The sequence below is a fragment of the Nesoenas mayeri genome (genome assembly GCF_963082525.1).
Source record: "Nesoenas mayeri genome assembly, chromosome: 7".
NCBI lineage: Eukaryota > Metazoa > Chordata > Aves > Columbiformes > Columbidae > Nesoenas > Nesoenas mayeri.
The window spans coordinates 22198988-22219620 of NC_137551.1; the positions used below are offsets into that span (position 1 = coordinate 22198988).

At 40.9% G+C, this 20633-nt stretch overlaps 1 protein-coding gene across 1 annotated transcript; it reads left to right on the top strand.

The window, feature by feature from the left end:
• Window positions 1-4253: 4253 nt before the first annotated feature.
• On the top strand, window positions 4254-18938 carry RBP3 (retinol binding protein 3; the record flags this gene model as incomplete). Its single annotated transcript, XM_080348302.1, has 4 exons — window positions 4254-7301; window positions 13698-13888; window positions 16632-16774; window positions 18610-18938. 4 exons carry the CDS (start codon window positions 4254-4256, stop codon window positions 18936-18938), a joined length of 3711 nt encoding a protein of 1236 aa, XP_080204428.1.
• Between the last annotated feature and the right edge of the window lie 1695 nt (window positions 18939-20633).

The following is a 20633-nucleotide window of genomic DNA, read 5'->3' on the forward strand; positions in this document are numbered from 1 at the left end:
CCCACAGGAAGTCAGAAAATTAAATACTTGTGGACAGATTTTAGAGGATCATAAAATTTTATGAGTTATAAAAGCTAGAGTTTGGTCTGAGCTATTGAGTTCAGCTCAAAATTAAAATCAAAATAGGAATTCAGCTTGGGTTATATTGTCAGAATTGGTGATAGATTTACATTTGGATTTAGGTACTCAGAGTTTAATGAGCAGGCTTGCATTAAACAACATGTTTGATAAAAATTTAAGTTATATGTATCAAGAAATGAGTAAGTAGTCATTCTCCAAAGCTTGCAGTATCCACACCACTTAAGGAAGGACTCTTACTTCTAACACCATCTATAAATAATTACCAAGGTAGCAGTGAGTGATACACATCACATTGAATTCAGGGCAAAAACAATAAATTAGTGAACAGATCTGGTATACTTTTCCACTATCCTAGCTTTTAAGTCATGCATGTTGGGAAAAGCATTTATTTTACATTTACACTGTGAAGCTAGTTTTGATTCTGTGTGCTAGTGATAAAGTGCATGAGGAAGAATATGCATCTGAACTTGAGGAATAAATTTAGCTGTGGAGTGTTGCCATATCTTGGCTTTTACTGGGTAAAACTGATCACAAACCTGTATATATTTCTCAAAACCCTAGCTTCATAAAAATCTCAGCTACAATTTCCAGCCATTCTGGTATGAAAATCTTTAGAACATGATACGATGCACAATAAATATTAGAAAAGCACAGCATTTTATCTTTTGTTTTACAGTTTTACAAAAATCACAGGGAGGAAAGGGCTGTTTCATGATTTTTAACCTCTAGATAAGGCCTCGCTGGAGAAAAATCTAATGGATCTGTGCAAATGCTTCTTTAAATGCCAGCAAAAAAAAAGTCCTGATGAGTTTAGCAGTGAATATATAGAACTCAAGTAGATATGGAAGCTAATTACCTGACACATATCCTGATTTAAAATGCTTGGTTAGTGTCCGTTACGCTCTCTCTTTTGTGTTCTTAATGGCAATTCATCTATGTCTGTTACTTTCAGAGTAAGATGAGGTGTCTGTTAACACCTCATAGGTAGCATCTGTAACAGCTTGTAACACCCTTTACACAGCACCTTGAAACTCGGGTAATTTAAGTAATGCTTTGTCATTTCAAGTGATACTGATTTCTATTCTAAAAGCAGAAAGTGACATAGAAGAATACAGTGAAAAAATAAGGCCCTTCTAAAAAAAGTAAGATTTTTTTTTTTAAGTTTGCTATGATGTAAACAGCAGAATTAAAATACTTTCAAGAAATCCAGAAAACATTAATTTCTCTCATTTTTATAGTAAAGAATTTAACCTTGTTTCCACCATTATCCCGTACTTGGTAAATAGTTTTATGTAAATATGTGTTCATTATTTACTAGGAACCGATAGATTAAAAAAGAAAGTACTCTGTGTACTCCATAAACATGCCATGTCATTCTTTTTTTCTGAGATAGAAACTGCATGCTTAAAGCTACTGTAGACAGACAGAAATAGAGATCCATCCTGACATATTCTTAGGGACATAGATTATTGTACTCTTTTTCTCAATTCCTGTCAAAATGGATCCATTTTGTAAGTCTGCTCTATGGCTCCTGGGCATGCCCTCCTTCAGCACCCAGCGGGAGTATAAGAAAGAAACAAATAAGAAACAAAAAGAGGACCATGGGACAATGGGACAAACCAACCCTCTAGCCCAGCAGGCGAAATATCTAACCCTTCCATGTTTACACATTTTTTACTTTATTCTCTTAGATCAGACATGTATTTTCTTTATTGTTATGCTTTGTTTCCATCATAACAAAATGAGTTAGTTTATATTTTCCCTTTCAAGCTAATTGAAAGATGTTGGAGCACAAAAGCATTGCTACCAGTAAAGTAACATTAAAATATTAAGCACTCCAAAGTGGCAAATGTCAGAATTAAGATTATCTATGCAACATCCCCCTCGTGGTCATATGCATTAATTACAGTATTACAGCTCATTTTTTGTTTCAGACATCCCCTGCTTTAATCAGTGCAAAGAGCACATGGTGCTTAAGAATTAAGTTAGGCAATTATGAAGTACAATATCTTGTCTATTGAAATAATTATCTTAACACACATGACAGTGTGTGCAATTATTCCTGTGGTAACGGCATTTAGAGAAACTATCAGAGATTGGGAGTGAAGGTGGGGTATGTGGTAGACATTAGTGTAGCAAAAGAGATCCCTTGCCCCAAAAACTTTCCAAGCTAGACAGACAGAAGAGCCATGGGTTAGAAAAGCAATAGAAATCAATTAGCCCAAGGTCCTGTCCACTGTATTGGCCACACAAGGAATTAATGCAGCTCTGGCAATAAATCCTGTAGTTCAAAAGTCAGTTTCTGAACAAAATGTGGTTATGCTAGAGAGTTTCTCTTCCAGCTACCTTTGCCCTAGAGTGCTGGATTGTTCTCTGCAGGGACAATGCAAGAAGAGCAATTCAAATTGGTGGTAATGCCCTGGAGTTAGGTCTATAATGAATGCCACACATTATCACAATACAGAACAGCCCCCCAAAATTAAGAAGATAAAGCAGATCTGAATCTACCAATGAGGCACACAGATGTTACTGTGGCATATTTGAAGCTTAATTACCTATTTATACATTACCAACAACAACTTCAACTATATTTGAGGCCTCTCTTTTGACAAGAGAATCGGTGACATTTTTAAACTAGGGTTTAATTTTTACAGATGATAGAACAGCCTGGTTGCCAGGGATAGTCTGATTATAACATAAAGTTTTATAGCTTTTGCCGTGGGGCAGTCCTGCCTCTAATGGACTCGTAGAACAATTTAATTGTTCCCTTTGATGGATTTACATTTGTACATTTACATATTCACAGATACAAACCAACCACGAGCTGAAATAATACCTGCATATATAGACAAGGCTATACCTACATAGACATGTTGAAGGAAGGAACTTCACAAAAGTCCTTTATTACTACAACCAAATGGGAGTTGCACTTATTTGCTCATGTGAGTGGCAGGTTTTACTCATGACACACAACACCAGAAGAGCGCACCCAGCCAGGGTACACCAGCTTTAGACTCTTCCTTTCACTTGTATTCACATGTGGCAAGTGGCATTTTGAAAGCAATAAAAAAACATGATTCCCTAGTCTATTCTTGCAGCTATGTCCAGCAAGCAGAATGGCTGGGGTAGCTAGTAATTTCAGACTTAAAGCCAAGAATCTATTCTTGTATGTCTTTGGCATGTCATACCGGAGCTCTGAATGTTGACAACTCACATGGGTACAGCCTGCAGCTGCATCCCACATATTCTGATCCTCTTTCAAACTCTTAATACAGTAGGGTTTTGAATACATTGTGAGCAGAAGAAAACAACCCCCCACATTCTATTTTGGTATGTTGAGCCTAAAGTCTATTGGCTGGGAGCTGTCATCAGACATGGCCATATGTTACTCAATAGTATTACAAGTAAATCCTAATTGAGTGCAAATTATGAAGATTAAAGTCACCTCAGATTTAGCTGTATTGTGTTGAGGCAAATGTATTTCAAAGTCCTGTTTAAAATGTTGGCAATTCTCAGCACAGAAATTAGCAGGCTGTCATTACCTTGGATTTTATGAGCTATTCCAAATGTCTGGAGTCCCTTGTTTGGAATTCTTAGTCATAGAATGTAAGAACAGTCCTTTGCAGCTCAGACTGAAAAACACCAAAGACAGTGTATTGTCAACAACTTCTGAAAAAAATACTAAATATTGATACAACTAAGTCACTGAAGAATCTCCTGGTATAATCTGTTCATAAATAATGGTAAAAAACTGATGACTACTGTTCTAATTGTGGTTAAAATTGAAGTTTTGCATTTAGGCAATCCACTGTCAGGATAAGCCAGGACCAGTTTATAACAGGCAATGCATTACCTTTTGGAAACAATTAACTGCCAGAAAGATCTTCCTGGACAACTGAAGTTTATTGCTTTTTCATAAAGGGTCTGTGAAGTAGTAAGGAGCTGAACTTCATCTATTGGTGCACTTCAGATGATGCACTCCATTTTAATGAGATTAAAGGTTTAATGCTGTTAAAAGATTTTTGTCTGTTCAGTGCACCTGGACTCAACACAGGGATTTCAGTGTGATTCACAAACAGAGAGTCAGCGGAGAGCTATGTTCATCTTGGTCGATAAGAGCTTCTGACTTCTCTCCTAAGTACAATTTATTTTCTATTCCATACAAAGATAAAATGATCAGGACATATTCTTTCCTGTTTTCAGCACTGATCATGTGCAGCACAACTTCTGAGGAAATCTTTCAGCCAACTCTAGTGCTGGACATGGCTAAAGTCCTTCTGGATAACTACTGCTATCCTGAAAACCTAGTGGGAATGCAAGAAGCCATTGAACAAGCAATAAAGAGCGGGGAGATCCTGGACATCTCAGATCCAAAAATGCTGGCCAGTGTCTTGACAGCTGGAGTGCAGGGTGCTCTGAATGACCCAAGACTGGTGATTTCCTATGAGCCATCACCGCATGCAGCTCCCAAACAAGAAGCTGAGACTTCGCCCACTCGTGAACAACTCCTGAGTCTTATTGAACATGTGGTTATGTATGACAAGCTGGAGGGTAATGTTGGCTATCTGAGGATTGATTATATCATAGGACAGGAAGCTGTGGAGAAAGTTGGAGCTTTTCTGGTCGACAAGGTGTGGAAGACACTGATAGAGACATCTGCCCTGGTGATAGATCTTCGTCACAGCACTGGGGGACAGATTTCTGGCCTTCCTTTCGTAATTTCATATTTACATGAAGCAGACAAGATGCTGCATGTTGAGACTGTATACAATCGGCCCTCCAACACCACCACAGAGATATGGACACTGCCAAAGGTATTGGGAGAGAGATATAGCAAAGACAAGAATGTCATTGTTTTGATCAGCCGCCACACCACAGGAGTGGCTGAAGATGTGGCTTACATCCTCAAACACATGAACAGGGCTATCACTGTTGGGGAGAAGACAGCAGGGGGCTCACTGGACATCCAGAAGCTACGTATTGGCCCCTCCAACTTCTACATGAGGGTTCCTGTATCACGATCTGTGAGCCCCTTGAGTGGAGGTGGACAGAGCTGGGAGGTGAGTGGAGTGACGCCATGTGTGGCTATTGAGGCAGAGCAAGCCTTGCAGAAATCACTGGACATCCTGGCAGTTCGCAGAGCAGTACCTGGCACCATGAGCCACCTCACCAGCTTATTAAAGGACTACTACAGCTTAGTGGAGCGGGTGCCAGCATTGCTGCGGCACCTCGTCACCTCTGACTTCTCTTCTGTGCAGTCAGCAGAGGACCTGGCCACCAAGCTCAACACTGAGATGCAGATGTCATCTGAAGACCCCCGTCTGTTGGTCCGAGTCATGATGGCAGGTGAAGCTGCTGCCCCCCCTGCTGAGAAGCCGATTGCAGTGGCAGCCAATTTACCTGACAATGAGCAACTGCTGCATGCCTTGGTGGATACTGTCTTCAAGGTGTCAGTGTTGCCGGGCAATGTTGGCTACATGCGCTTTGACGAGTTTGCTGATGCCTCTGTGCTTGCTAAGCTTGGACCTTACATTGTCCACAAAGTGTGGGAACCCCTTCAAAATACAGAGAACTTGATCATGGACTTGCGTTACAACCCTGGAGGCCCTTCCTCCTCTGGTGTGCCTGTGCTACTCTCCTATTTCCAAGATCCTGCTGCTGGCCCTGTCCATTTCTTCACAACCTATGACAGGCGCACCAACCATACACAGGAGCATAATAGCCAAGCAGAACTGCTGGGCCAGCCCTATGGGGCTCAGCGTGGCATCTACCTGCTCACCAGCCACCACACTGCTACAGCAGCTGAGGAGTTTGCTTACCTCATGCAGTCCCTGGGCCGTGCCACACTGATTGGTGAGATCACAGCAGGAAGCCTCTCACACACACGTACCTTCCCCCTGCTGCAGCCTGAACAGGGAATAACCCATGGCCTAACTATCACAATTCCTGTTATCACTTTCATTGACAACCATGGGGAAAGCTGGATGGGTGGAGGAGTTGTGCCTGATGCCATAGTGTTGGCCGAGGATGCACTGGAGAAGGCTGAAGAAGTGCTGGCTTTCCACAAGAACATGGGTTTACTTTTGGAGGGTACTGGGCAACTACTGGAGGCTCACTATGCCATCCCAGAAGTGGCTGCTAAGGCCAGTGCTATGCTCAGCACCAAACGGGCCCAAGGAGGTTATCGATCAGCTGTAGATTTTGAGACATTGGCTTCCCAGCTTACCAGTGACTTGCAGGAGGCATCTGGGGACCATCGGCTTCATGTCTTCCACAGCCATGTGGAACCAACATCAGAAGAACAGCTTCCCAACATGATTCCCAGCCCAGAGGAGCTGAGCTACATCATTGAGGCACTCTTCAAAATCGAGGTATTGCCAGGCAACCTGGGCTACCTTCGCTTTGATATGGTGGCTGAGGCAGAAACAGTGAAGGCCATTGGACCCCAGTTGGTACAGATGGTATGGAACAAGCTGGTCGACACGAATGCCGTGATTATTGACATGAGGTACAACACAGGTGGCTACTCCACTGCCATCCCAATACTTTGTTCCTACTTCTTTGAACCTGAGCCTCGGCAGCACCTCTACACTGTCTTCGATCGTAGTACCTCCCACAGCACAGAGGTGTGGACTCTCCCGCAAGTCACTGGCAAGAGATACGGCTCCCTCAAGGACATCTACATCCTAACAAGTCATATGAGTGGCTCAGCAGCTGAAGCTTTCACTCGCTCAATGAAGGATCTACACCGAGCCACAGTTATTGGTGAGCCCACAGTAGGTGGTTCCCTCTCAGTGGGCATTTATCGTGTTGGTAACAGTTCCCTATACGCCTCCATCCCCAGCCAAGTAGTGCTGAGCCCAGTCACTGGCAAAGTATGGAGTGTGTCTGGGGTGGAGCCACACATCACCATCCAGGCCAGTGAAGCCATGGCTGTAGCTCAGCACATTGCCAACCTGCGTGCCCAGGTACCACAGACACTGCAAACTGTAGGCAAGCTTGTGGCAGATAATTATGCCTTTGTGGACACTGGGACCGTTATAGCATCCAACCTCACCAAGAACATCAGCAAAGACAGTTATAAAAGGATTAATACAGAAGAGGAGCTGGCCAGGAAGGTGACTGCCACCTTGCAGGGTCTTTCTGGTGATGAGCACCTGAAATTACTCTACATTCCTGAACATGCTAAGGACAGCATCCCAGGGATCATGCCAAAACAGGTACCATTCTCTTGTACCCAGCTATACTTATGCCAGATAGAATGGGAAAACTGAGTCAAATATCCTGTCTTGTTTCTAGTACATATCATAAAGCCACCAGAATTTACCTGCATCCAGAAGAGAAGCCAGTGTCTGAGTAGGTTTTGGAGGCCGAGCTCTCTCTCATGCTAAGGCAAAGCAGGATAGCAGCTTGTGGTAGTAGATGGTAATTCTGGATGCATGCATTTTGGGAGCAACCTTCAGGCTGTGAATCTCTTTCAGTTGCCATCTGCCACAAGCAAATATGCAGGGCTTCACAGTTAGAGGGAAAATATCTCATTGTCTCTGTGATCCCCTCCCTTTCAGTGGCTACAGCTTTTCAAGCTGTAATAAATTAATGCAGAAACCCACTGGTTACAAAGTGTGCTTGCAATTTAAGAAAAGTTTCCTTGGACCACAGTAAATGCATACACTCACAAAACATGTAGCCAGATCGTTTTTAATGCACATTTCTGTATAAAATTGCTGTACCTGACTTCTGTCACACCAGAATAATAAGCAACTCCTTTGGTAGTGGCAGTGGAAAGTTGTTCTGATAGTATCTTATGCTCAGCATCAGAAAGTTACCTAGTGACCTAGAAATGCTTTGGAAGAAGTATCTGGATAGAAGTTAGGTGACCCCAGGGAGATATTGATTTTTAATAATCTACGTTTGCTTTTGCTGTGTGGTTTGCGTAACAGTCTGTGCTTTGTTCTGAGCTCGGGTATTTATACACTAGTCTGTCTTGGCAATCTTTCTTGTTCATTGTTGTGCTGGAGGGAGCTCCCAGGAGCACTTGTTAAAATTCCATCTTCATATTAAAGGGATGGTTAGGATAACCTGATCCCTTTCTTGGATGGAGTTAGCTCCTTTATGGCTACTGCTCTAGCATGGCTATCAGAGACATCTTTTCTCCAGGGACTCATAAAATTACTTTTTGAAGAGAATGCATTTGCCTTTGCAATGAACCAGATTATGCCAAGTGTCAGGTAACTATTAAATGCTTCCTGGGGGAGGAAGTTTGTGGGATTCTACCCTCTGAAGTTTTTGGCATGCATGACTTAAAATGGGCATGATCCTTGTGGTATTATCTGCAACACCAAGGTCGAAGTCTAAGCATTGCCAGGGGAGGACATTTTTTTTCAAGCTTGTTAACCAAGAGGTGCTTGGCCCGTTCTTGGCTCTAAGTTTAAAGGGAAATAATAACTAAGGGATTTTTCTATTCCATCACTCTCTTTCCCTCCTGCATTTGTTGGGTGTAAAAAACTTGCCCCCTAAAGATGTTTCTGACAGAGCTCCTTACTAAATTATTAGCAACATATCAGTACTGATTTATCATAATTTTCCCCCCTTCTACAAAGTGTGCCCATCTTGCAAATTAGTTGCTATTTTCCCTAGAAGGCTGTTAACAGATATTGTGGGCTATTTTTGCTTATTAAAACCTCACTTACTTTATTCAGACCTTGAATGCTGAGAACAAGATGTACAAGATAAACATCTTATTTGTCATATGATGTGAAATTCTGATCCTAATAGAACCAGTGAGGAAATGCCATTATACTAATGAATGCCTCTGTTTACCTTGGTTCTTTGTGAAGCAAAATTATTGAAGAAGGTCAGGGATACATCCATAAGACAGAAATCACATCAGGACAAATGTGAGATTTCTTCAAGGGGAAATAATGTATAAATAGCAGAGGAAACGCACAGGCTAATATATGAGGCTAAAATAATTTGCAAAGGTCTATGCATTCCCTCATAGTGCTTGAGGAAATTAGGAGGCAGAGAGACAGGAGAGTGCAGTTAAGACATTTTAAGACAAAAGAGGGTGACTGAACAAAGACACTGAAGTCATTGAAATAAAGACTTTTCCTTGTGACAGAGGTAAAAGAAAAGTCATGTATTCCACAGAACGCTGGGCAGCAAGAGTACCTTCATTTGTTGCCTTGCTTTTGCAGGCCCAAGAGGGATGCTTTCTGTGGGACATTTCAGGAATACCCCATACCAACACCCCAGAGAGAAAATGCCTTAAAATGACAGTGAAGCTTACATGATGGTACTAGTTGCATTTGTAATTTTTTTGACAGTCCTATACATGGACATAGTGGCTCTTTCAATCTGTGTCACATTTATTCCTCAAAAACCTAGGAGCTAGGGGTTTTTTTTGTGCTACCTACTTTCCAGGCCACCTTTTCCCTTGACAGTGGGATTTTCTTGATTATGACCTTGACAGTGAAACAGATCCAACACAATTAAGTGAAAGTGATGATGAATAACTGCAGGAAGGATGGGATGGGACATGGGATACAGATGAGTGAAATGCATGTAGACCTTTGCATCTGCTACACTAGAATAGCTGCTGAAGCATAGTACAGGGTATTTAATATGTCTCCTTTATGACAGCAGCAAGGTCAGTGTTAGCCGGAATGCCACTTTCCAAAGCCAGACTTCCCAGCAGAAAATGTTGTATATATTGTTTGTGACTCAGAAAATAACATTTTGCTTGTAAAGCAGAGGTCCGTAAACTTGCTGATGGGCAGTTTAATAATCCCTACTTCTTATTCTTCTGTTTGCTGCTCTCTCCCTCCAGTTATACCTTCTGTTTCATACTGAAATATTTGTGTTTATGAATACCTGAGTTTTGTAGACTACCTGTGGAAGTAATGCTGCCTGATTTGGCACACAGATGTTTCACCAGAAAGGAGTAAAGTTTGCAGATGTCCCTTCATTAATGAGTGAAATCAAAATGCTGAGCCCCAAAGTGTCAAGATGGATGACCAATTGCTACAACTACTGCTAACAGGTGGAAAAAGTTGTGGGCTCATATGATGCTGATTTATATCAACATAACCACAGTATAATCAGTGGAACTATACAAGTGTATGCAAGCCAAAAAGAAGTCTTGTGTTTAACTTCCTTTGACTCTACCTTTTGTAATTAATGCTTGCTTCTTGTATTTAGTGCAGAAAAGAATATGACACTGTGTTAATCACTTTTGTTCTTTTTCTAATACTTTTAATCTTCTGATACTAGTACTCAAGCTCAATGCAGCTTGCGGTTACAATACCATTAAAGAGGTCCATTTGTGCTCATTTTTTTCCATTTTCTTTAATGTTACAGTAGATTTGACCATGAGTTTTAAGGATTTTAAATGGGTTTTGGATGAAAATTAAAATTTAGCCATGAATCATATTTTCAAATTTTCCTTTCCAATGTAATCTTCCAGGGCACTGACTAGAAAATAACTGCTCACTAGCTTGCAATGAGTCTATTTCAAGCTGCGTATCACCAGAGCAGGCTTACACACTGCTGTGCAGTGCTGCCCCTTGCAGGGTGAAAATACAGCTTCTCACTCTGCCCTGCACACCCTCAATGGGGACTGAGCGCCTTAAATAACCTCTTTTAATCCTTTCCAGAGCACTGTTCCAGATGGTTTCAGCTTTTGCTTGTGGTAACGCCCCCATCCTGGCTGTCTTGGTACAATGGAGGACAGGATTAGGATTCAAAGTACAGTTCTGTAAAAAGTGGAGAAATTATATGTGAGAAGCAGGATGGTGTTAAATAAGAACACATGCAGGATTCTTACATAGTTTCTAGGGTTATAGTTATTGACTGCACAACTCCTGGAGGAAAACAGCTTGTTTAGGAGGAGTCCTGTAAAAAAGTACATGGGTTCTTCAGAGTTCATATACTGAATACAAGTCAATAGAGCTAAGTTGTTGCAGTGAAAAATAATAATCATCAAACTGGAATGGATAAGGAGGAATATAATCAGTAAAACATGTGAAGTCTTCTGCTACATTCAGCTCTAAAGAAAATTAAGCTGGATTATACTATTCACAGTGTTGGGCAATGCTTTTCTGGAAAGATGTGGCTCAAGTGGGAAAATAGTAGGAAAGAGGAACAGGAGTAAAGAGAAGACTGAATAAGAGTCATCTTGAAAAAGTTTAAAAGATTTGAATTGTTTATTCCAGAGAGAAGAAAACTGAGAAGAGACATGAAAACAGTCTCCAGATATGTAAGAGTCTATTTCAAACATGAAGAGAATAATCTGTTCTCTTGTTCATGGTAAAAAGGCCAAGAAGTAATGCACTTGAATTGTAGAAAGTAGTGAACTTAGATTGTTTACACTAGATGTTAAAAACATCTTTGTAATAATAAGGCTGGTAACGTAGTAGACTGAATTTCCTGGAAATCACTCAGTGATATGGGTGATTTTAAGAGCAAGGGAGAATCAGCTGTCAGGGATATAGCTGCTCAGTCCTTCAGCTGGGGGATGTACTAGCATGGCTAGTTCTATTCCAGTCTGTGAAGGTACACAAGGAACCCAAATCTTATTCTAAGAAAGAAAAGCACAACCCCGCTATCCAGCCCTCAAGATCTCATGGTTCTTAAACCCATTTTAGGATTTGCAATGGCACAAGAGTGTTGGTTGATGATATATTAACAGCTGGTGATCGACAGCACTAGCAACCTTAATGGAAATCAGAGTTACATCACAATGGTCAGCACAGAACTAGCTATGAAGATGCAGTTTCCATCTAAATAGACTCAATGACTTAGGGGGAGAGGTGAAAAGGGAGAAAAGAAGCAAGAAAGGCACAGCTGAAAAAGTAGTTTGCCCATGGTTTGGTTATGTGTCAGTGGCAGAATCAGGAATGAAACTCCATGCATGAGTCCCCAGGCAGAATTCTAGGTCCTATTTTGTGTTACATCACTTGTTCCAGTTAGGCCGCTCAATTGTGGAAGGAGACTGCAGAATAGAGCAGGACACCCTATATAGCTAAGGAAAAAACATTCTTCCTTGGCTTGAGCGGTGTTAGCTTGGCGGTCCACATTGGTCTAGCCACATTGCTTATAACGTTCGTACTAAGGCACCTGATGGTTTATATTTGACATGAAGTAATTTGTATGTAAACATTGCCTGACTGAGCAGCAGGATCTTACTTTCAGCTGCATCCTGTCCCAGCTTGTCCTCACCCTGCAAACAGAGCTCTGCCTTCCAAAGGAGAGCATGCTGTTGCTCTCTGCAGCTAGACTTACCCCCTTAGTACCAGCAGCACATGGCCCATGTGCCAATGTCATGACCCTGCAGTTTTTCAGGACAGTGACTCTCTTCTATCAGTCTCAGCCTCCTCCCTTCTTTTACTTAGAAATTTTGCCACCCAGAAGTGTGATATGATGGGTGATTTTCCTCCTGTGTCAGACACCTTGGAAACCCTCTTTCTGTTGTGTCAGATCTGCTTTTGACAGGAGTGCAACCCCAGGCAAGGGTTCTACATGTAAGGCAGGAGATTGCCTGACTCCTCTGCAGCTGCAGAAAGCTTGAATGCCTCCCAGGTTCTGTGGCATGTTGCAGTTTGGGAGAGCACCTTTTAGCACACGACTCACTGCTGACTCCTTGTTCTTTTGGTCATAAAAGTATGGATTATCTGAGATTGGGCTATAACAGACAGCAAGTGATGAAAAAGCAAGTATAATATTATTTTGACAGTAACCAAGAGGAGAAAAGGTCACGTAAGTCATCTATATCCCAAAGCTTAATCTCCTTAAGATGAAGAAGAGTCTTCTGTATTCAAACACATGCATGTGAAGTATAAGTTTGGCAATAGGAGCAGGCTAGCTAGCTAGTTATATCTCCAATTCATATAGGGGTTACAAGGATAACTTTATTAGTTGGCTACACTTTGCTATTTAAACAAACAAAAAAAAAATCTGCTGTTTAATAACATAAACTAAACAAAATGAAATTAATTAGAACCTAACACGTGAGGATCCATGCACATGGCCACCATGTAAGAGATTTAACACGTCTGCCTCATGAGTATCCTACCACATGTCCACCACATCAGGTTCCTCACTGTCACAGGGACTGGTTTATTAAGAGGAGCTGGGGACAACATCACCTGTAGTCAGCAGCTGTTTGTCAGCTGAGGCCAATCAAGAAATTACGAAAGTCCCAAGTGCCTTGTTTAGAAAGAACTGCTAAAGGAAACAAGGGGGCTCGGGTGTCAGGTCCAGGATAGTGGTCTATGCTGCAGGCTGGGGTATTGTTCTTGTAGCCTGCTCAGCTTCTTTGGTCCAAGGAAATTTCTGTATTTTTGAAAAATAAACTGACCACCTGATGAATAGGTGCATGATCCAGATTCTGAGCATGCAATTGATACACCCTATGCTAGGCAAACAGTGCAGCAGTCAATGCTAACCTATGTTTAATATGTAAAAATCTTGATATCATTCATTATGTTCTTCAGACTTGGTCACATTCTTCACATGTCCCACCTGGAGTAAACTTGACCTGCATAATTCTTTTTAATTCATGTGCCAAGATATCAGTGCCAGCAAATTATTTGTTTTGTTTTTCTAAACTCTTTCAGATCCTGTCCCCAGAAGTATTTGAAGATCTGATTAAATTTTCATTCCACACAAATGTATTTGAAAACAACATCGGCTATCTGAGATTTGATATGTTTGGAGACTGTGAACTTCTAAACCAGGTGTCCAACTTACTGCTAGAGCATGTTTGGAAGAAAATCGTTCACACAGATGCATTAATCATAGACATGAGGTAAACCTTTGAATGGCAAATAACCAAAGCTCTTTCAAAATAGCATTTTATTTGTAATAGTGAATTAGCTTTACATGGTTTACTGTCCTGTTTACAGGCTAACATTGCTGGGATTAAATGAGAAAAGGAAAACAGTCAAGGAAAACAATAACAGTCTGGAAGTATCTCTCAAGATAAGTTGTACCATCACTTGAGATGTTTAGAACTAAACAGGCAGATTTAGGGAACATGCTGCAGAAAGCAGGCTTGGATTCTTTCTCTGTTTTCTTTCTCTGATTTCTTTCTAATCTAACTCTCCATATGCCTTGTATTGACTGAGTATATCTGGCTTAATTAAATCTTTTACTGCAGGCAGCGGTCAAGTGATTGAACAGTCAAAAAACCAGACCATGCATAAGGCTGTGTTACAACATCTAGTTTGACGTATCTGCAGTGCTAAACTATCCTGGGCAATCAGCCCTATGACCCTTGTGTGCAGAGCACAAAGGTGGCTTAAAGGTACTGTAGCACTCCCAGACCCTGCTGCAGCAAGCTGCAGCGTCACATGGCTGCTCTCAACTTAGTATTCTGTTGGACAGTCCCGTGTGTCAACAATGCTCCATATCCTATGAGCCAGAAGACGGCATCCATTTGTTGTCAGCTATCAATGCAGATGAATATCACAAATATACATTTCCCATAAAATATTTTGGTAAGTCATTTTTTGTTTTGATACAGACCTAATTTTTGTGAGCCCAGAAACTTACAAATATCAACTAAAGGAAAAAAGGCCTTTGTAAGAAATAATTTTTAATGCTAGAACCACTTACATCTGTTGCCATCATGGGGCTCTCGATATTTGGTAATCTTAATATTCTTGTGGCATGGCATGTGCAGGAAAATGTGAACACAATGATGAGAGCAGAGAGAGAGATCTCACTCTGAGCACAGAGGAGGCAGGGCAGCAACCAACAAAACACACGATTGAGTTCAAATTCAGCAAAGACACCTCCATCTTCCAGTAGATTTGAGACAGGAGTGGAACATTCCTATTTCTTGCCCTGGTTTTCTCCAAAGCTAAAGCTCACATCAAGACCAGGAGCAAAAAAAAAAAACAAACAGCAAAGGTGAAATTATGTCCCAGGCACTAAATAATGTCATTATAGTTATTTTCTTGGATTGCTTTGGGATTTTTTTATATTTAATGTATTTCCAGCCCCCTGAGTGGACACCCAGTCTCTGAGGGCATATAAAAGACAACATCAAACATTTTACCTTTTGAAATTCTCCCTAAACCAATCTTATGATTTTAAGGCCAGGCTGATAATTTCAATTTTGCATGGGTTTAACGATAATGCATAATGTCTTTCACCCTTTGTGGAACAGCTGTGCCACTCCTGAACTTCATATTTTTAACCTTCACAGAACTGAGAAGATGATACACTGATAAACTAAAGAGTTTTCCTAACATCACCCAAGAAAATCTGTAAGGAAGGAAGTACTTGCTTCCAAGAGTTAAGCTAAACTCTAGCAAATGCTCAGTCATTATTACTTACTAAAATTTCTTTAGTTTCACTGTCTGCAACAGTCCCAGGAAGAGCTCTTCAGCATTGTACCACCTCACCTCAGTGACCTGCTGGCCACTCACCTCAGCCGCAATGGCAGCTGCGGGAAGCCGGGCTCTGTGGGGTCCAGCTGCCTCCTGGGCTGTGCAGCAGCAGTAGGACCTCCTGGCAGCACAGCACTATCCAGGACATGCTAAAGAGGCTTATTTCATTTCTAGCCAGTCACAACGTGAATCCATCATACAGCTCCAAAATTTTGCAGAATAAAGACGTAGCTTCACTCTTTGGGACAGAGGCTTCTTGGATTGTCTAATCCTTTTTCTGGAGGTGAAAAAAACTGGACTGGACTGAACAAAACTCACTTTATAGCAGATTTTTGCTGTATTGTCTGTTGCCAGGCACTCCTAACATCAATATCAGGAAAGCATTGTATCGATCTCCTACTAGTGAGCAAAGTACAAACATTTCCAGTGCTCTATCTATGTGCTCTAGTATTAGTGAAAAGTGACAGACAAAAAAATAATATGATACTCCACCTTGTGTATCCATAACAGGGATTCTTCAATAACACTTAGGCTTTTCATTGAATTTCATCTTCAAAGACTGGTAAAATTAAACTACAACCAAAGTTTTCAAACATGACTGTCACCAATGAAGCAGCTAACACAATCTTTAGGCACAAAAAATAAAAGGTCTGACTTTATAAGGTGTGAAACACCAAGTATTCTCATTGAGTGCAGCAGGAAATAAGAACATGACAGTTCTACAAACATATGTTGCTTCAACTGGGATCTACTTTTATATATTAGGGTTTAGGTATTTACTCATGCTGCCTGTGTCAGTAACAGCATGGGTTATTCAGAGCAGAAGAATAAAAAGAATCCGATGTTCCTCTGCAGATTTTTTTTCTTTGCTCATTTTCTGAATTTTTTCCAGGTTCAATCAAGAAAAAATAGACCATTCAATTTTATGTTTGCGTTTGAAGTCAGTTGTGGGCAACAACAGTCCAAGACTCTTAGACAGGATTTTGTTTCTCTGATAAATGTGCACGTGCTGATAGAGGAGAATAAATGTAAAAGTATCAAAATATAGCCATAAGCTCTTTCAGTGCTGATGTTAAGGAACAACATTTGGAAGGGAGATTTACTGTCTGTCACAAATTTGTAACTGTTTCCTTCATATTTTTAATTTTTGAAAAGGTACAATCTTGGAGGCTCCACAACTTCTATAGCAATCCTATGCTCATACTTCTTTGATGAAGGACACCAAATTCTCTTGGATAAAGTTTACGACAGACCCAGTGACTCAGTAAAGGAAATATGGACCCAGCCAGAGCTCAAAGGTAAAATGATGATTTCTTTTTAGAGTAGCTTTTAATTTGAGATGTCTCTCTTTATGTATTTTAAAGTGAGCCATTAGACAACATAACTCAGTTGATGAAAGCACCTGCCATGATTAGCTCAAGATGTCCAGAGAACATAAAAACAAAAATGTGCATTTCAGCCATGTCTCTCAATGCCATCTATAAATAACAGTTTATTGCTTCTAGGAATGTGGTATGTTAGGCACAGAAGTTTGTAAACAGGTTCCCAGAAGTTTAGCTGAATATTGTGTACAGCAATTGTGACCTGTTGCTTTTAAAAGCTGTGAAAATTAAAATTAAATCCTGTGCTGTCTAGACATCTAGTAATATCTCTTCCAATGCTCATACATAGTGTTACTTGTAGCTCCTCACTTCCTACCTGTGTAATCTGCTATTTCAGTATATGAAAACACCCACAATAGCCCAGTTTTCCCAGAGAATGCAAGAGAGAGTTAAAAGCACTAAATTTTTCATATCTGAGTGAGTTTAGAGCATTTGGCAATGTGTTGCATATACACCCATACACACACACATCCTGCCTCACTCTTTGTTGAAGTTGAAAGGATGCTGCAACATGCAGAAGCAGAACTCTTCAGTGCTCATAAAGTTAGAGCACTAAGAAGCCCTAAACATTGGTTTTATTTCTTTTCCCCTCTAAAGCTAAGACAGTAACAAAAAACTGTCCAAATGATGCCTGCAATTATTGGCTTGGAGCATGCTTGAAAAGGTTAAACTTTGTCACAAACTGCAGGGTCCATCTATTTTCCCAGGCAGTCAGAGGTGGGCTGTGCTAAGGGATATGATTACTACGGACACATTCCAGTTCCCATCAAAGAGAACAGATAGACCCGTATCCACTTCAAAGGAGCTGAATCTGGCCCTGTATTATACACATCTACTGTGAAAAGGGTCTTCCAATGGATAGTGAATTGAGAAGAGCAAAAATTGTGTGAAAATTATCATGCTATTCGCCCCTCTCTTACAGTTTAGTACAAGAATTATACGTCAAGCTGTAACTTACTTAAAGAATGACATTTTTAGAACAGTTCAGAGTAATTTTGAAGTTGTCAGGTCCCAGTTAAGATCCACTGGCTACTTTTTCAAAGGAACTAAACTCTCAAAAATATCTAGCGTGTTCAGATATATTTAAAATAAGGTGCAAAAAACCTCCTACTCCTGTCAGCTGGTTTATGTAAAAAAAAGAGATACTTTGCCTCAGATTCTAATAATAAAGGGGTATGTGTTAACAGGCTTGGGACAAAGGCCATGCAACAACTTCTGTTTATAGACTATAAAAAGCCTCGGGAAAACCACTGTAACTAAAATTTCACAAAATGTTGCCTCGGTAGTTTGCAGGCCACCCTCCATGACAGCCACGTTCCTAGAGCAGGGGTGAGAGTGAAACTGAAGATGCTGCTGGGTGAGCTTGGAGTATTCCTGCTGCAACAGTGGAAAATGTTGCTTTCCTCACCTGCCTATCCCACTCCTCTGATGGGATCCATAAAAGTCAAAGCCACAGAAGAGCCAGCAGCAATGAGCCTGAGTGGGCTTCCCAGCTGCTGGAGCTCATAACCAGAAACTGACAGCACAAGAGCACCACATAGGCTGACAATCTTTTTTACAGTATAGAGGCTGGACTAGTGTAAAAAGTCATGTAATACCATCATGGGTACAAAGTAAATTTCCAAACTTCTTTGGTTGTTAAGAGCACATAGGGAATGACATGTGTTGTATCTTGGCTTTTCTTACTCCATTATGCAAGGAAATATCTGAAAACTGATGCATTTTCTTATGCTTTTTGTCCTTCCTGGCAGGGGAGAGATATGGCTCTCAGAAAGGGCTAATAATCCTCACCAGTGCTGTGACAACTGGGGCTGCTGAAGAGTTTGTATACATAATGAAGAGACTGGGCAGAGCTCTCATCATTGGGGAACAGACCAGTGGTGGCTGCCATTCCCCACAGACATATCAAGTAAATGATACCAACTTCTACATCGTCATCCCCACCTCCAGATCAGTCACCTCTACAGAGGGTACTTCTTGGGAAGGGAAAGGGGTGCCTCCTCACATGGAAACACCAGCTGAAGCAGCACTCATCAAAGCAAAGGAGATGCTCAGCGCTCACCTGCACAGCTCTAGATAGCCCAGTGGGGGAACATGCCCCTAGAAAAAAAGGTAGACTGTAACTTTCTAAAAAGCCCAAGGGACCTACACTCTTGCGAGCTGAACCAATAATGGGTTTAGGAACCCACAGCAGGATTTAGCTATAATTTATGTAGGTAACGCAAAATTGAGAGCCCAAAAATCTCGGGGGGTGTGTGTGCATATGTGCATGAGTGCATATGTACATGTGAGGGGATGAGTAGGCCACAGATGCTCCTCCTTGTGTTATCTGTCTGACCCAACGAACCATGGGTTGTTAAGTACACGAGCCCAGTTCCAACAGGAGAACTTGCAAGGTCCTTCTCCTACTCTGAATAATTCACAAGCATTGGCAATGGTGCTGTTGTGGGTAGCAAAAGTGGATTTGAGTTCCTATCAGCTGGGAGAGGCTTCACAATGGATTCTCATTTTTTGCATGAGTTTTCTAGTAACCAGGTTCTCAGGGAAAAAAAGCTACCTCCCCAAATGTAAACCCTAGAAAGGAGTGGGCACTTCATTTCAATCTCTGTGATCAGTGATTGGTTCCCTATATATAGCTCAAAGTTACCCATATTTCAATGTGTTTACTTTTCTGTTTTGTGGAACCCTACTCTTTCTCAGCATGTTTGAGATACTGGGATAATTCACTGGGGTTTCTGGATTCCTCTCCTGTAGTCAAATGTAAATGTTAGTTGTTGCAGTGTCTGTTTTTTAAGATGTAACTCCAAATCACAGAGATTTCCTCTGGTTCCTAGAAAATCCCAACTGTCAGTATTGAAGGCATGTGAACCACCTCAAAGCATTCATGCAAAGATAGAAAAGACACCCCTGCTTCTTTGGAAATTGTGTACCTTCCTATTTATATATCTTAAAGAAGAATTAACAGTAGTTGAGAGAGTCTGTTTTCCAAACTGCAAGAGCTAGATGAAGTCTCTTCTCAATTTCATCATTTAGATATACCAAAATAACCATTCCCGGTCTGTCAGGGTTGCCTGTGCTCCTGGTATGTCTGAAGTGTGTGCCTATCTCTCCCCTAATATCTGGAAAAGGGATGGAGAATGAGCAGGAGAAAGGTGGTACCTTGACTCTTTCACCCAGTGTTTAGATCAACTGGGTAAAGAATCATATGCATCTATTTAAGGCTAAAACCAGATAGCTGTGTGTCCTGCCCCAAAGACAAGAAGAAAGCAGAGAAATAAATTTGCATCCTGCTAACAAGCTACTTATCAAGTAATGTTGTATTCCAGTGCACCTCACAGCATTATTGACATCAGCTTAATCAATGAATGACATTTCTTGTCTTTCTTACAGTTCTTATCTAAACATCTATCCTTGCAATGATTTAGAAATACCTATAATTCTAATGTGGATCTCAACATTTCTTATCTCTACAAAATGCCAGCTGTAAGGCAATTAAGTTAGGAAGATGGTTCCCTGAAGTTTAGTCAGAGTCTGTAGTTGTTACACATTGCTGTTTGCTTGCTTATTTGTACGTTCCTGCCAGGGTTTTTTTATAAATCATGTTTAAACTTCTGACTGCAGAGAATCTCTTTTGGTATTTACAGGAAAACCATTTTAACAACCAGATAGACTTTCCATCCTTTTTTACTACTTGTTTGTCTTGTTAGCTAACTTGTACTCTTTTGAGTCATTTTCGTATTCTAATTTTTATGCACTAGCTAATTGTTGAACATCC